This window comes from Cyrtonyx montezumae, unplaced genomic scaffold (genome assembly GCF_038088225.1).
Source record: "Cyrtonyx montezumae isolate F1298 unplaced genomic scaffold, pur_monq_1.0 scaffold_3, whole genome shotgun sequence".
Lineage (NCBI taxonomy): Eukaryota > Metazoa > Chordata > Aves > Galliformes > Odontophoridae > Cyrtonyx > Cyrtonyx montezumae.
Window position 1 is genome coordinate 60,450,723 of NW_027072034.1, and position 17,531 is coordinate 60,468,253.

General features: G+C 41.1%; 1 protein-coding gene across 2 annotated transcripts in view; it reads left to right on the forward strand.

Annotated features, from left to right (window-relative positions):
* The first annotated feature begins 549 nt into the window (after positions 1-549).
* Positions 550-17,531, forward strand: part of SCAF4 (SR-related CTD associated factor 4) — a 43,209-nt gene continuing 26,227 nt past the window's right edge. For both annotated transcript variants that reach the window (XM_065741783.1, XM_065741784.1), the window contains exons 1-5: positions 550-799; positions 12,423-12,506; positions 13,098-13,142; positions 13,747-13,908; positions 15,050-15,185. In XM_065741783.1, the coding sequence (XP_065597855.1) occupies positions 770-799; positions 12,423-12,506; positions 13,098-13,142; positions 13,747-13,908; positions 15,050-15,185 (457 nt within the window). In that variant the 5' untranslated portion in view covers positions 550-769. The remainder of the gene's footprint in view (positions 800-12,422; positions 12,507-13,097; positions 13,143-13,746; positions 13,909-15,049; positions 15,186-17,531) is intronic.

Genomic DNA, 17,531 nt, shown 5'->3' on the forward strand with positions numbered 1-17,531 from the left:
AGACCAGAGTTAAACAACTGGAAGTTCAACAAGCACACCTAGAACGCGACACATCATACAGCACTGCGCAGACTGGCGCTGAGGGACGTGGTTAGCGGTGACAGAGCGGGTGGGCTGACGGTTGGACGAGGTGACCTTAAAGGTCTTTTCCAGCCTTTAATGACTCTACGAGCCCTCAAGTTGCTAACTTGACATCAGCACTAAAACACTGCACGTGACAATGCCCTTAACAAACGAGGCGCCACAGCCACTCAGCGCCCTTGAAGCCGGCATTTTACAGGATAAACGCTCTTCTCTCACGTACACAAACTCCCACCGGCCCGACCACCCCCTACAACGACCCACCGAAGCTCTCCGCCCGGCCCGGCAACGCGCCGCCATTTCCCCTCCCCGGGGGCGGGGCGGCGCTGACATGGCGGGGCGCTGGGACTCACCCGGCCCCGGATCACGTGATGCCACCGTCGCGCGCGCTCCCCCCCCCCCCCCCCCTCCCGCCCCGTTCTCTCCTGTGGGTGGCGCGGGGCCGCGAGGCCTGCGCGATCCCAGGGTGCCGTGCGCGGCGTGGGCTCCGCCATCCCGCTGGGAGAGACGGCCTGCGCCGGGGTCCTGCCAGCGAGACCAGCGAGCAGGCGAGGGAGGCAGGCAGGGAGAGGAGAGGAGAGAGCACCGGCCCCGCCGCCGCCGCCAGACGGCCATGTCCGCGCGCAGCCCCTGAGCGGTACCGAGCCGCCCCTCCCCCGCGCGGACGCCCGCCTCAACCGCCGCCAACATGGAGGCCGTGAACGCCTTTAACCAGGAGGTGGGAGCGCGGGGCGGCGGGGACCGCGGGCGCCGAGGGGTCACGGCGGCCGCCGCCATCGCCTCACCCCCGCCCCCAGCGCTCGGTTTCCGGCTGCGGGCCGCGCGGGCTCGGCCTGCGTTGGGGAAAGGCCCGGGCCCGTCTCGGCCTGCGGTGTAGGGCCTGCCTGGGGTGGGGGGCACGGCGGGGCTCCTCGGGAAGATGGAGGCGGAGGGGGCTCGGCGGTTGTAACGGCCTAGAACGTGGGCCGGCCGGGGTGGGGGGGCGACCGGGGGCTGCTCTCAGTCTCCCCCGTGGCTTCATCGCCCCGGGAGCCGTGCGGCGAGGCGTGCCCGGAGCTGGGGGGGAAGGGGGAAGGGAATGGGAGACGTTTGGGAGCGCGGGGCGCTGCCATGTGAACGGCCGCGAGTGGGAAAGGCGTGACGTTAAACGGAGTGAGGATGTCCGACTGCGTGTGGGGATGGGGCCGGAGGAGCCGTCCGCCACTGACTACCCACCCAGCCGTTGGCAGGTGGGAGAGGGGTGAGCGTCCAGCTGGCGCACGGAAAGGCCCTCCTTTCTAATGATCCCTTAATGAGCCAATCAGAAATTTGTAACGAGGTAGACGACGACTGCTTTTTTGCATCATGTATTGGAAAAAGAAAATCCAACTTGTATTTTATAAAGTTTTTGACACGTGGCTTGAAACAATTCTTACACCGAGTTCCGTTTAATTATTTGGCTTTTTCAGGTCATGTTCAGACTTTCATACTACCATTGCAAATAATCATTTAAAACTAAGCCAGAACCTATTCTCGCACGTTTAATGCGTTTTGAAGGTTGCTGTGCACGTTTGCTGAGCAGAAAGAGGAAAAATGGCAGGCTGCTCTCATGTGATGAAGTCATGCTGTGTAAAGTTCACTCCCTGCAACTGCTTGTCGCACATACACAACTGAAAATCTGTGCTTCCTTAAAATAATACGAAAGTTCAAAGTGAGAGAGCAGATCTGCCCTATTAAGTGTTTTTGTTTTTATCTATTTGTGTCTGTTATGGGTGCACGTTCCATTGTTTTGAATCAAATGCATGAAAGGGTACAAAACAACCTCCCCAAACACATTAGAGTACAATGGCACATTCTGCGTTTTCAATTGCAATGCAGAAGACAGAAGTATTCTTACTTGACTAAATAGAAATAAAAGCAGTAATCTGCTAGAACTTCTACTCAGTTTACTTCAACGTGTTGTTACCTGATAATGCTTAATTGTACAGACAGTGCTTAGTGCTTCTTATATGAAAATACATATATATCTTGCTGATCTGGTGCTGAAAGTACGCGTGACTTTAGAGTATTCTGTGACTAACCTTAGTTTCAGAAACAGGTGAGTCCTAACGCCTCTTCTGTGATGTATATATATACAGATGTAGTAAAAGCACAATTCTTTGGTTGATATATTCAGAAATACTGCATGAAATTCTGGTGACTCTAAGCTGAAACATTAAACCACTGAATTTAATTTGAGTGTAAGTTAAGGGAAGAAATCTCGTTAAAATCCCTGTTCCGCGATCATTTGTACATGTGACGAGTTCCATAGGGCTGCTTGAATGAAGCTAGCATGTTAGTAGGCTTAGGATTCATGTCACTAATGTGTTGCCTTTATAATGTATACGTATGATATGTGTTAGGAACATAAAGTTCCATAAGCTGTTCTGTTAGCTTTACAAAGTGTGATGTCTGAAACTGTGCACAAAACCCAATGCATATTAAAATAAGCTTTGAAACACCTCAGCTTTTTGGGGGAGTGGAAGGTTTACAGTCATGTACCATTCTATTTCTGATCTTTTACAGTAAGAGTGGAGAAAACCGTTTTACGAAAGGTGTCAGTGTTATTCACAGCATGGTGGGCATAGGGCAGGCTGGTGACTGTGAGAACTTGTCCTTAAAATGCGTAGATGTGTTAAGGACTACAGAGGTACCAGCATCTGCTGATTGAATAGATAATTGTTTGACTGAGAATAAAATAGCTTCAGCAGTGAAGATCAGGGTTATCCCAGTCTGTCCTTTAGGTCAGGAATTCTTCAATGTTGTGGTCGACAGTTGTACAGTGCTACTGTAGAAAGAGAACTAGCATTTTATAATGGCAGCTCTAACTTCATCAGCCTTGAGTTTTGTTCTGGGATTCCCATGCGTACCAGGGCTTTGCTGTCTCTTCTGGTGTGGAGGTGGCAGCTGTCATTTACTCACCTCATCAACATACACAAGGAATGTGACTTGCTGCCTCAGGTGACCGTATGATCGTTTGGGATTTTGGGGCAAGTTTGGTGTTTACAGCAAATTTCTGAATGGTGGTAGATCCAAACTCAAATCATGGCTGTAAATTAGGCATCCTCTAGGCTGTTACGTTGCTATCTTTTTCTCACAAAGGCTCTTAGGGAGGAAGAGAAAAGCACGAGCAATATTTTTACTAACGGAAGTTGCACTGTTTTGTTTCTCCTGAAGCTGGGCACCCGGTTCTGTACAAATGCAAATTTTTTTGGTTGATTCCAGTTTTTCAGGAGTTCCAGTTTTGACCTATGGGTTCTGGCTGCATATGGTCACGTTGCAGTGAAGTAACATGTTCCTGCCTGTCAGCTAATTGTGATAAGTATGTGATCTTAGCTGCCCATCTGAATTGGGAGGTGAGACGTAAATATAGAGGTCTGAGCTAGCATGTTCTACTTAGCAATTGTGGCAGGCTGCAGAAGAACACTTAAATTAGTTTGGCTCTGGTGATGGGTACTACCTTAGATGAGTTATGTAATCGGATCATGTTTGTGTTGCCCACTCCTTTAAGTCCTGCTTCTTGTACCTATACTTTGAATGCAATTTTTCTAGACAATGAGCCTCTTTAAAATTGTAATTTTTCTAAAGGAGTGGGCACTTTTTTTTTTGTTTTCACCAAACATATTTACTGCTTTATTTTCATCCAGCTGCGCTCTGAGAAGATATTACTGACTGAAGAGTACGATTTGTCACTTATGTGATACAGTGTATTTTCCCTGAGGAAATTAGTTCAGTCTGTATCTTGGGGGAAGGACTTAATGTTTGTCTATTGTTTGGTGTACATACTTTATTATGTTAACAATATAGTGTAAGTAAATCACAAAAGGTAATTTGATAATGGTGCAAAACTTAGATGTGCCTTCAAGAAGGGAAGTAAATATTTTTCTAGAACAAAAAAACAACAAAAAAAAACCCTAAACAATTTAAAAACAACCCACACATTTATGATGATTTGCAAAGTTTTTAATCCCTGTCGTGTTTTAATTTAGGAAAGATATGTTTTCTTTTTGTTAATCTGAAAAAAGCTGAGGGATGACTTAAAGGTTATAAAAGCTTAAGACCAGAAATGGGGATCTTCTTTACAGTCTGTCTGGAAGTGGAAACAAATTGAGTTTGCTGTTTTGTAATCTTACCTTTCTATTGAGTAATGCAGCATATTAATTTAATCATACGTCTCAGGTTGGCAGTAGGTAATCTGTACCACTAAAACAGTTGATATCTCACTTCAGTTTCCCTACATCACAAATAGAACAGGCATTTTGTGGGCTGTTTATTTAAAGTTACAGCTGCAGCTTCCTTCTTAGCATTTTTCCCTATTGAGTGAACCAGTCGGTTGTATTTTTGTTCTATATAGCTGTCTTTCACTAATGGTAAATTACATTTTACATGCTGTATTATGTAGGTTGCTATAAAAGTAATACCTCATGTGTTTCCATAGAAACTACAACAGATACACTTAGCACAATAGTACTATTTGATAGAGCAGATTCTTAGCTACAAACGCTATTGCTCAGTATAGTCACCACCATTAGCTATGCTTTTTTTGCCAGTGATGAGCAAGAGCTTGCATGCCATGCTTGTAAAGAGCAAAACCAAACTATAACCTGCGCCAGTGGAGGTGACCCACTGTTGCTGTTGTCACTGCTGAAATACACCACCCACCTCTCACTGATCTTACATCGAGTGTTTGATCTCCAGAAATGTTCAGCAAGCATTTATGAATGTCAGTGGGTGCCATTTTTTTTCTGCATGGAGGAATTCGATAACACAGCTTTACTTCACATGCACCTACAAGTTAGATGCAGTTTTGTCAGACTGCCCCTCTGCAGGCACTGTGGGGCAACAGAGTGTAACGGAATACAGTCAAGAAAGTTCAGTGTCTACTGCCATAGCACTGCCATCCACCTCTGATGTGAGCCAACATAATGAAGTGGGAGGTGTTACTTTCAGAGCAACCTTCATACAATCCATCCCATAACCTCTTAGTCCTTCCCTTTGTTGTTTTGCTGTTGCCAGCAAGTTTCATACTCTTCCACAGTGTGAGTAGTATCCGGAAGTTTTGTAAAGGAAACATGGGTAACCTGTATTCTCCACTCCGTGTTCTTCCCCTTCTCACTACAAGACCTGTAAATAGGTCTTAGCAGGGTATCCTTCACAGCAGCTCTTCAGCAGTTCACTGAAACTCGTGAATCTCAGAATCCCTCTGATGTATGGCAAAACAACAAGAGCACAACTAGCGATGCCTGTGGTCAGAGGAAAGACATACATCACAATCTCTGTGCATATTGGTACCCTTCATCTCTTTCAGAAAGCACTGAAACTGGTTGCAGCTGCCTAAAATATGTCCCAGGAGGCACTATAAGGGTGTATTTTTAAGTGAGTGCTGCCTCCCACATATCCTGGGAGAGTTGCTCAAGCAGCAGTTGTAATAATGTTTGGGTGGTGTAGAGCAGGATAAGAGACTGCTTCTGGAGTTTCACACTGAATTTAGTCTTTCTTTGCTCTGCGGTGGAGTCTGAAATTGCAGAAGTAGTGTGAGCTCTTCTGGGACAGAAGTTGCTTTGTTGCTGCATTCCCATTAATTGAAGGGTCATCATCATTGTGATAGTGAAAAAGCTATGTGTTTCTTCTGGACTGAGCCGTTTTCAGGAATGTGGAAAGCTGTGATGTCCTATTAGAAGTTCTTGGTAAGAGAAGAAATGGTGTAGGAAGCTTTTCTGCTGGACTCGTGAGTATAGCACTGACTCTAAGATACAGATGGGTTTTAAAAACGTTTGTGTAGGAAACAAAATTCTGGTCTGCGTGCTCTTACGCTGTCATTTTATTTTGTTGGCTTTTTTTTGTGAAGATTTTTCTCCCTAGTGATTCTGAATTTGTGAATGGCCTTTATAGGCCTCAGAAATAGCTTAGTGTGTCAAGTACTCTTTTTGCTGGGGTTTGAATCTGGTGGAATTGCAGTCTCAATATGTTTTCCAGAGATGAGAGTCTGGCAACTAGTTTTTGTGGTCATCTTCCGCAGCACCTAATTCTTGGGATGTTTCACACTTGATGGTCAGGAACTTAAGACTTAGGTTGTCCTCTGATGAGAGTCTTAGCAACAAAAGTTTGGTCGACATCATCATCTTCTATTTAAAAAATGAGTGAATATGCAGAATACTGACTGTGTCGTACATGTATGTGAAGCAGAAATAAATGTTCTTGGACACATGAAACTTCCTGAAATTGTTAATGGCAACTCTACAAAAGTTGTAGGGGGAAGATTGAATGAGAGTATTGTAACTATGACCTGAGTGCTCGGTGCCCACTGAACACTGCTTTTCTTTCAGTATGTTACACATCAGTGCTGTTCAGTTTCTGTGGATTTTATTTAACAAGTATATAAAACTGAGCCATATCTCTGTTTGCAAATAGAGATCTCTTTATAGCAAAGAGGCTTAAGCTGGAGAGCAATGCCAGCAAAGTCAGTTCATTGCTTGAAAGGTATTTTTACCTTCTTATTATGTTACCTTGTGCTTAAAACAAATAGAGTTAAGACCGGATGTCGAGTACAAGATACAGGAAAAAGTTATAGGCCTTATCTTCCTTCTGTGCCAGTGGGTTAAGTCTCATGGCATGTCACTTTCCTTTTCCCCTCTTTCCTAGTATTTTCAGTTTTTGGAAACATACGAACTGCCTTCTTTCTCTAACTGTTTGCCTTGAATATAATGAAATAGTCCAGTCAGAGAGACATGCAGAATTAAAACAGGACTGCCTGAGCGCTTCAGGACTAACCAAAAGTTAGAGGGCATTATTGAAATACGTCTTTAATGCTCACAGCCACAGGGCATCAGCAACCTCTCTAGGAAGCCTGTCCCAGTGTCTGGCCACCATTGTGGTTAAAAAAAATAATTCTGTAATGTCAAGTTGAGCCTCCCTTGGAACAGTTTTGTACCATTCCCACATGTCTTAACACCGATGACTAGAAAGAAGAGATCATTTCTTCTCTCTTCACTTCCCCCTCTCAGGTTGCTGCAGGTAGCAGTGAGTTTGCCTCTTACCCTCCTCCAGGCTGGACAATGCAAGCATCCTCAGCCTCTCTTCACAGGACATGCCTTCAGGCCCTGTTCACCAGCTCTGTTGCCCTCCTCTGGGTACATTCAAGTACTTTAGCATCCTTTTTATGTTGTGGAGCCCAGAACTGAACACAGTATTCAAAGCAAGGCCACAATAATGTTAAATATAGGGGGAGAATAACCTCTTTGGTTGACTGTGCTGTGTTTCATGCACCCCAAGGTGCAATTTGTCCTCTTGGCTGCCAGAGCGTGGTGTGGGCTCACACCTAGCCTGCTCTTACCATTATCTGCTCCAGTCACTCATCTCACAGTCTGTGCCTGTGTCCCTCCCATGTGCAGCGCCCAGCTTTTTCCTTTGCTGAACTTCTGTGCTTGGTGCCCCAGTCTACTTAAATCCTTCTGCGAGACCTTATCCCTCCAGGTGTCTCTTTCTTTCTCTCTTCTTTCATGCATGCTACTGCATGATTTTGCTTTTCTTCTAATAAACTTAGTAATAAAATAAAGCTGATTGTGTTCCCATATTTCTCTTGTTCCTAAGATGTTCTGTGCCCAGATGTGCTGTCTTTAGGGTTCTGAGATAAGGCTGTGGGTGAACTTGAAAATAGCCATTCTTTGCTTCAAAACCTCATCATTCTTGTGCTTCTGTGTAAAACAGACCCTCAAAGGGCATGAATTAAAGAAAGGCAGAAATGGATAATTTGCTTTTTTTGGAAGACTGAAAACTAATGGTCATCATCCAATTCCTTCTCCCATTACCCACCTCACCCAGGGCTTTGATAGAGACTGGATCAGGTGCTACAGTTTGAATTGGAAGATGTTGGCAGTCTTCTGTTATTTCCTATTGTGTGTTTTCTGTAGTACTTCCATGTTTTACATTGATCTTTAGGGGATGATTACTTGCTTGTTCATTAAATAGCATGTAGTACCATTGATCTCCCATTCTATAGCTGGTAAGGGTTAAGGAGCCTTTCAGTTTTATTATTTGATTGCATTTATTAGCCTTAAAATGAAGCAGTGATTCTCCTCCCTTTGAGATTCTTGACTTTAGAGGTATTCTATCCTGCAATTCTAGACTGTTACAAGAACGCAGAACTATTCTTCACTGAATATTTTGTATTGTAATTTGAGTTAAGTAGGCTCTTTTTTTTTTTTTGTGGTAGTACATGGGATCTTATTTGAAAACGTGGTGCTGCTACAGCACTCAAACTATCAGTTTTAGAGAGGGATGTTCCAGGAGTGTTTGATCTTAAACTATCCTAAGCCAGAGCTGGTGTAAAACAACATTGCATTTTTTTCTGCTGCTTTCAGCAGGTAAGGTGTTAGTTTTCTCTTATGTATGAAAAAATCAATGTGGACAGCAGGATACAACTCCTCTTGAACTACTGAAATCATCAAATGTAGATAAAGGTACAAGTCCTGAATAGTCCTTGTGTTAATTCATTCTTACTTTGCAAGGTTTTGCTTAATTTCTTTTCCCTTACTGTCTCTTGCACTGTGGTGCTCCCCACCCTAGGGAACGGGTTACTTTGCATAGTTCTGAGCAGGAACTGAGTGAGATGGAGGGCAGAAGCCGCTGCTTGCTTCTCTAGACGGCAGTATCATTGTACAGGGAAGGAAGGTGGGAAGCAGCTCTGAACTGTTTCTTTTCGCCAGATACATAGTTACAGTTGGTAGGCATTTCCTAACCGGGTATAGGCTTTACAGGGTGTTGGAAATGCTCTCCAGCTAAGCTTTCGTATCTAGGTTGCCTCTTGAACTGATGGTATCACTCTTGGAGGAATTAGGTATTTCAGTACTACTAGAAGAATGCTGCTCTGAAAACAGTTTTGTTTTTTTTTAACGTATATTAGCTTGGGAAATGGATACAAAAAGAGGATGGAGGTCTAGCTGAATGTATGCAAGTACAACACATGTCTACTCCACAGTTTCCCCTTCTAACAGTGAAAATTCTCAAGGAGCTAGTAATGTTGGATTTTAGATTTACCCTGCTTTTCAGCATGGTTTTGACACGTGTAACTACGATAATGAAAACTTAATAAAAATGAGCTTCAAAATGGTCATTTGATGTTGTAAAATCTTAAGAAAATCTAAAAAGGCAACAAAGTTCTGGTGTGCCATTCAGAAAGATAGCAGTGGGGTGTGTGTGAAAAGGGGGCAGGATATTTATGCATGTACGCACATATGTTTACACGTGGAAGTATTTTCATCTTAATTCATGGGTGTTCCAGCTGAAGTTGATCCTGGGTTGCACTCTGGAAATATCTGTGTGTACTGACCTCACAGGCTTTTACTGTTTTTGTTGCTGTTGCCCAGAGTGCTGTCTGTAACAGCAAATGGACACTTTGTAGTCATCTGCTCAGTCCTGTTCTTCCCAAGCTCCTCTTTATTCCTGTTTTATTAGCCTCAGATCCAGCCTCTCATGTTCTTTAATTAATGACTTCTTCAAGCTACCATACTCTTTATTGCATCCTTCCTGGCTACTTCATCTGGCTCATTTCCCTTCTTGTTGCCTTCCAGCTGTTTTGTTTTCCTTGTATTTTTTTCCCCAGTTGTAACATCATTTTTGGAATGCTTTTTTTTTTTTTTTTTTCTGGCTGTTTCTTGCTATCTATCCTGCTCTGAGCTCCTCAGTTTCCTTTTTCTCTCCTCACCTTTTTGTTGCTGAAGTACAAATGTTGAAGTGCTGCTTCACACTGGCTGCTTTGTTCTCGTCTTGGGGTTGGTTGCTTTATCTGCAGGGCCAGTTGCTTCCCTCTGTGTCACGGTAAGAGTATGGAGTACTTGTCTTAGAATGTGACTTTTTTGCCTGCACCACCTCATCTTTGATGCCTTTTGTTGGCTTATTTGTGAGTACTGTATTTAGTTGTGGTTGTTTTTTTTGTTGTTATTTTTCTTCTGTTACATCTCAAAACAGATTTTCCTGAGTTTTGATGTTCAAATATAAGGCACCATTACTTGGCTTTTATGGAGATTAGGAATGAAAAGTCATTGTCCTAACTTGGTGTTGGATTGGATATTTGGCAACTGCTCTCTTGAAGGACAATATATATTTTTTTTCATTTGTATCTTCTGGAATAAAAATAGGGTTTTTCTTGTTTGCTTGTTGAATATAATTCGTGCTTTGCCCCTTATTTGTGTAAGGCTCACATTTTGAATGGCTGAATGCGTTATGGACACTTTGCTTGCCTTCAAGTAGTTGTCTGTAATGCTTTTTATTTTCTTCATAAACATACCTGCTGTTTTTTTCTTTAATTGAGGCAACAGGCACATCTGTGTAGGTTGGTCACCTCCAAAGCATTTTGGAACTTTAAATTCATAGGAAAAAAAGATCAATTTTTAAATGACTTCTTACCTTCCATTATACTGTCACATGAAGGTACTTTTATTCTCTACTTTGTTCTGTGGTGGAGAATGTATTTCATTTTTGGCTAGTATTTAAAGGCTTTAGTTTTTCTTTATTATGACAAGCAAAATAAGTTAATTATTTAGTCCAAAACATATTTCTATAATTTGTGGGGAAACAAACTCATAGTGAAAATGATAGTGTGCTTAAGAAATCTTGAAGATGTGGTTGGTTTTTCTTTGTTTTTAATTACAAAAACCGTGACAACGTAAGGATTCTGCTTTTAGTAGGCCACAACTTAAATAGCAAGTTAAGTTGATGGGAAGAATAGAATGTAGGATCCAGAGGAGCAGAGTGCCTAACTGTGAGGTGTATTATGGAAGGAGGCATTATATGGGAGAAAGCTGTTTTGACAAGCCAGTGTGAATTGTGTTTCCTGGTCTACAGGGCAGCAGAAATTGCATTTGCATACACCTTAAAAACATAGAGTAGCATATGGTGTACTTTTGAGGATTGGACATTTTGTGATGTGAAATGACAGCAGCGATGTATGGAGTACATAGGGTTCACTGTAGATCCAGAGAAGACAGCCTGGTCTGGAAAGTGGTAAAATATGCATGGGATTTTGGTGTCACAGGTGTGTGCGACACATGCTTCTCAGTGCCAGACTGTAGAACTGTTATTGAAAAACAGATCTTTTCAAATTGATTATTTCCTTATTCTTTTAAAATGCTCTTCACGCATCCGTTACGGTAGGAAAATCAAACTGTTGGAGTGTTTTAGGCATCTGAGGAGAGCATAGTGCCCTTTCCTCAGCGTTGTGCATTGCCATTGAGGATGTAGTATGAGCTGCAAGAGTTCTATGTGCAAGTTTTAGTTTCTATCAGTTTCTGAAGTGTGAATTTAGTACTTGCTTTTCAGGATTATGGTTAGTACTGGAAGACAGTGGTGTGACTTCTCAGTGCCTAGATTCAAAACACTGTGGAACTGATTTGTGATAGAATTCCTCACGTGAGACAAAAGTCATTCTGATGCAGTTTGTGAATATAAAGTTTGGAGTTAGATTTTTATCTCCTACACATGCTGTACCTATTTTGAACACAGCATATGCTTTCTGTGAATTTAAACTTCAAGAAAATAGGAATCTGTATTTAAATCTAGTACTGTGGGACTCTTCTTTTGTCTTTAATGATCGTAACACGACTTCAGACTATTAGCATCTTGTATGATCACAGCTTTTTGATACAGAGTACCTGGGCTATGCTTATATTGTAATTATTCTGTAAGTCAAGGCAGGTTCATGTTGTTGCTTCTGCAAGCTTTGTCCATGATGAACTGATTTTTCCACTTGGTAGTGAGAGTTTGGAGAACAGCACAGAGGATTCTCCACAGCAGTTGCTGCAATTAAATTTAATAATAATATGATATGTTTATAGCAAGCCAAATATCTCCATTAAAGACATTTGCAACATTTATATACAGCAGGATAATGTGGAAACTTAGTGCTGATGCGATTGCCTTGATGGATGAAAGTTGGCATACTTGTAGGCAAATAGAATAATTTGTATTCTAAGATTAAAGGATTATGTCGGTCCGGTGCAGTTAATTCTGCTGTATGTATTTATATTTGTGAAATAGTTCTTGTACTGTAAGTTAAATATCTGTGTTTAGACACAAATAAGATGTTGACAGAAGCCTTATCAAAATCTTGTAACTTGCTCTGTGTGTTAGTTCACGAGGAGTGTGGCTTTCAGCGTAACCCAGAAAGGTCTGCTTGGTAGTACCTTTGTTTCAAGAGCTGACTAGCACTGTTGTGATGCCTAGTGCTGAACATCTGTAATCAGTTGTCTGTCTGAAATGTTGTCTTTTTTGTTTAAACTTCAGAATACACTTTTAATATTTGTTTGGGGTTTTTTGTTTCTATTCAGCTCTTTTCACTGATGGAGATGAAACCTCCTATTTCCCGAGCAAAAATGATTCTCATCACAAAAGCCGCCATTAAAGCTATCAAGGTAAAGTACAACAGAAGAAAAACGAAACTGCAGTGCTATCAGTGTGTTATTATTTTGCTTCCAACTAAGTGCATCTGTGGGTTTTCTAGTCTTAGCTTCATGGATGTTTTATTTTAGTTGGCGTTAAGAATGTTATTTAGAAACAAGTGAGCGGTGAACATCAGCTTGTGGTTTTAGACTGCCAGCTTCTTTTTACAATTACTGCTTTTTAATGCCACTCACTATGGAGTTATGATTTCTATGTAATAAAATTTTCAATGTTGCAGTGTGCAGCTGCATCAGAACATATTAAAACATACTGAACTTGCTTATAAAATAAATCCAGAAGGTTCTTACCAGTACTCTAAAAGCAGTGTTTTGTGTACACGTTGAAATAATGCTGACAGAAGGGTTGGTTTGTGTCTGCCCGCTCTACCTGTGACATCTTTTTCCCCCGTTAGCTGTACAGCTGTATTAATCCTAACATACTTCTTTCTTGAATATGAATACAATATTTTGTGTTAGTCCATGCTATGTGGTCATAAGCTTTAAGAGTTTTTTAAAAAATGGTGTAATGTTGATGATAAATTGATTTATGAATTTCTTTTCCAGCTCTACAAACACGTTGTCCAGATTGTAGAGAAGTTTATCAAAAAGGTAATTAAAAAACATAAAAAAAATACTGTCTGCATCTGTCACTGCTAGTATTATTTGGAAATTGAAGGACAAAATTCTATTTTGTTAAGATTTTATGCATTTTTATCTCTTTGACCCTATAATCTCCTTATTTCAACTTCTCATGCTACACTGGGAAGGGTCGGAAAAAAAGCAAGTGTAAAATTCCCTCCTCTGTAGTTTCTTGGTGGTGTTGAGTTCTTGATATTCACAAGCATTGTGGTTGAACCCAGCAGGTGGCTCAGCACCACACCACTGTTCGATCACTCTCCTAGTTTTACTTTTCACTTTTTCTTGTCCTTGATAACTGTTGCTTGTATTTAATGTTGCATGTATTTAAATATTTGTTTTCATACAGAAGATATTTAAAATTTGCAAAAGGGGAATTATTTCTGACAATATTGTTTGATTTTATGCCATCCATGTTTTTCTCTGGAGCCCGTATTGTTCTAGATACAATTATTTGCAGGTTTTATTTCTTTTTTTCCTACTCTTAAGAAATCTACGCAAGATATATTACAGGAAAGTAAGGAAAGCATGTTACTTCATTATCATCAATGCTAATAGAAAATTGTTTTGTTTCCAGTGCAAACCAGAGTATAAAGTTCCTGGATTGTATGTTATTGACTCTATTGTTCGTCAGTCTCGTCACCAGTTTGGAACGGATAAGGATGTCTTTGGGCCAAGATTCTCTAAAAATATTACTGCCACATTCCAGTATTTGTATCTCTGTCCATCGGAAGACAAGGTACAACTATGATTTCCTAAGTTGAGGATTGGTAACTGTATGACTTTGATGTTTCTGTATGCAAGTGAGTTGATTTGGTGATTCTGTGTGTCCTTGTAGTGAACATTATTATATGAGATGATAAAACATGCTGTGAAAGATTATCAACAGTAACAGTTAAATAGAATTTCTAGCTAAAAAAAAATATTTTGTCTAAATTCATCAGTTCTGTTCTGTGTATACAGATGCATGAACTCTGTGTGTGTGTGTGACTGTGCCAGAACTTTTTCTTCATAAGACTTCTTCAAGATGACTTAATCCTGAAGGTTGTGTCTCCCGCAGAAGGTGTTAGAAGTGCCAGAGTTATAGCCAAGTGCCAGACTTGGAACCGATGGAGGTTCTGCTCATTTTTCCAGACTTTCAGAGTGATTAGTAGAGACTAAAGATGCTGCTGTCTTGAAGTTGTTTTTCAGACCAAAATCGTGTTCAAAGACAATCACTTATAAGTTGCTGTCTAACTCACGGTATTATAGAAAATATTTTGTGAAATTGTTTAATCATTTAGCTTTAACTTCCTGCAGTGATCACAGATTTTTCTGCCTGCTTTTCTGATCTTTTGAATAATGGTGGAGATGGATTTTCAAACGTCAGTGTAGGAGTTGGTTGGATTAGTAGAAAAAAATTTGGACAAACAGTCTTTGCTAACTTTAGAACTTTATTCTAGTATTTTATTGTAGTTTTATGGCCTATCATTTCCATGGGCTTTTCTAGCTCATCTTCATTTTTCCTGTCTTTCTCATCACATTTGTTGTTTGTTTCACCCCTTTTATGACTGTCTGTGAAGAAACGGTGGGGCTGATGTGAATTCCTCTACTGTTTATTAGACCTGGATTTTCTGCCTGGTCGGAGCAACTTCAGAAAAATCTCACAGGGAACTTGTTACTGAAGGGGATAATAAGTTTACAGATTCTGTTTTTTTAGGTATACAAGTTCTTGCTGACCTATGTTACGACAGTGGGTTATTTCAAAGGTCTGTCCAATTCTGATGCAGTCCTGCACTGTTAAATCTTTTGTTCTCAATGCTTAAAAAGATAGAATAAAATCAGAGTTTGTGTATTTAGGAAAGTTGTATCTAGTGTCAATGTCTGCTTTTGTTCAACAGAGTAAAATAGTCCGTGTCCTGAACCTTTGGCAGAAAAATGGTGTCTTTAAAATTGAAATCATTCAGCCTCTTCTGGATATGGCAGCAGGAACTAGTACAGCTGCTCCGGTGACAGAAAACGCTACTAATAATGAAGGTATGAATAACATGAGCAATGTCATCAGTGGACAAAGGGGAGGCAACTGATATCATCTACCTGGACTTTTGCAAGGCCTGTGATGTGGTCCCCCACTACATCCTTCTCTCTGAATTGGGAGAGATGGATTTGAAGGGTGGACTATCCGTTGGAAAGGGAATATAGATTGGAAGGTCATAGCCAGAGGGTTGTGGGCAACAGTTTTATGTCCAGGTGGAGGTTGTTAATGAGAGAAGTCTCCCAGGGGTCTGTCTTGAAAGTGCTAATCTTTACCATCTCTATCAATAAAAGCTCATGTAGATCATGGGATCAGAAGCACTTTTAGCACATTTCCTGATGACACCAAGCTGAGCAGTGCGGTTGATGTGGCAGAATGACGGGATGCCATCCAGAGGGACTTTGATAAACTTGAGAGATGGGCCCATGAGAACCTAATGAGGTTTAGCAAGGCAAAGTGCAAAGTATTGCACTTGGCTTGGGGTAATCCCAGACAGGTATACAAACCCGTTGAGAGCAGCCCTGCTGAAAAGGTCCTGACTGATTAAAAAAATGGAGTGTGAGCCAGCAGTGTGCTCACAACCCAGAAAGCCAATAGTATCCTGGGTTTCATCAGATAAGGGGTGGACAGTGGGGTGGGGGAGGTAATTGTCCCTCTCTGCTCTGCCCTCATGAGGCCCCATCTGGAGCATTGCATCCAGGTCTGGGGCCCCCAATACAGGAAAGATGTGGAGCTGTTGGAGGAAGTCCAGAGGAGAGCCATGAAAATTATCAGAGGGCTTGAGCACCTTTCCTATGAAGACAGGTTGAAGGAGTTGGGCTGGTTCAGTCTGGAGAAGAGAAAGCTCTGGGGAAACCTCATTATGTCCTTCCAGTATTTAAAAGTAGATTATAAACAGAAGGGAAATCACAGCTTTTGCTACTACTTTCAGAAAGGGGAATGATATTAGAAATTTAGTTATTTTCATATTGAAAGTAATAAATTGCCTACTAGTCATTTCAACAGTAACGTATTAATATATTCAACTTGACTGTCACAATTATGCGGACAGACTGAACTCATTCTAAATAAATGCTGATACCAAATGGTAGTTTTCAGAATACCTTAAATCTATATTTGAGTGCACACATTTTCCAGAAAGGTGACTTCAGTATCCCCTCTTAAAATAATCTTTTCTTGAGTCTGAAATATTTTTCTGTTTCATCTCACTTTTATGATTCTCATGTTGTTTTTTTTAATGTTAGGGTCTGCATCAGTAAAGTTCCATTACATGTAAGAGCTTCATGTTACAGCGAATCATTTTAGTATCTGAAAGCAACAGCTGTTAATCTCTTCCAGTATGAGACTCCGAAACATCTTATATCAGTGTTTCAAATCCAGATTCCTAAACAGAGGATTTATGCCTGACAGCAGGCTTTATGTGGACTGCTTGTTGAAAACCACTGACCTAGAGAACTGAGTAATGACTATCTTCCCTCAGAATTTTTACTGACCTTTTTTATGCCACATCAAATGCTGGTTGTGAGGTTACTGAATTGTGGAGGAGAAAATGCTTACCACAATTCTCTTTCTCTGGAGGGCCTTCTTTTTGAGCTTCTCTATTTGTCTTCACTTTGGTAGTCTTTGATGAGCTCACACATGTTGTGAGTGAAGTGTGATGACAGACAACAAAATAAGGATGCACAGTAGCATTAATAGAGTCTTCTCCAGTGGTGGTGCAGAAAGTTCATCTATTGACAGTCTATACATGGCAGGGCAGGGGGGAAACGTCTTCACATCTGAATGCAAGTACAGACTGGTGGTTATACAATTGCATTCTGATATGACAGTAGAGTGACACTATTTTTACTGTCTCTGTTTCATCACTGGTTGTCAACAGATGAGGCGTTTTTTGCCTGAATATTCATTTTTATTTCAGTCAGATTATTCACATGCACCTGGGGGGATCATTTGGCCCTGGAATAAACTTATTAATGATTAATATAGATATATTATGAAAGATAATTTGTTTCACTCATAAAGCTACAGTCTATTTAGCCAAAAAAGAGGAAGATAAATGCAAATTTTTCTCCCTTCAGTGAGCAGATCTCCTTCTGAATATATACAGGAAGTAATTTGGGGAGTTGAATTATATTTCAAAACAATCACATACCTTTTTGCAGGATTTTAGTGTTTGACTGCTAGGAAAGTATTATTCAGCATGGTTGGGTTTGCTTGCTGCGTGTCGTTGCAGAAAATTAAACTGCAAATAGATGAATGGATTTAAATAAATCAGTGTTGTGAAGCAAGAATATTTGCTTAGTTCCTCTAAATAATAGTCTTTTTTTTAACTTTATCCTATTGTACAG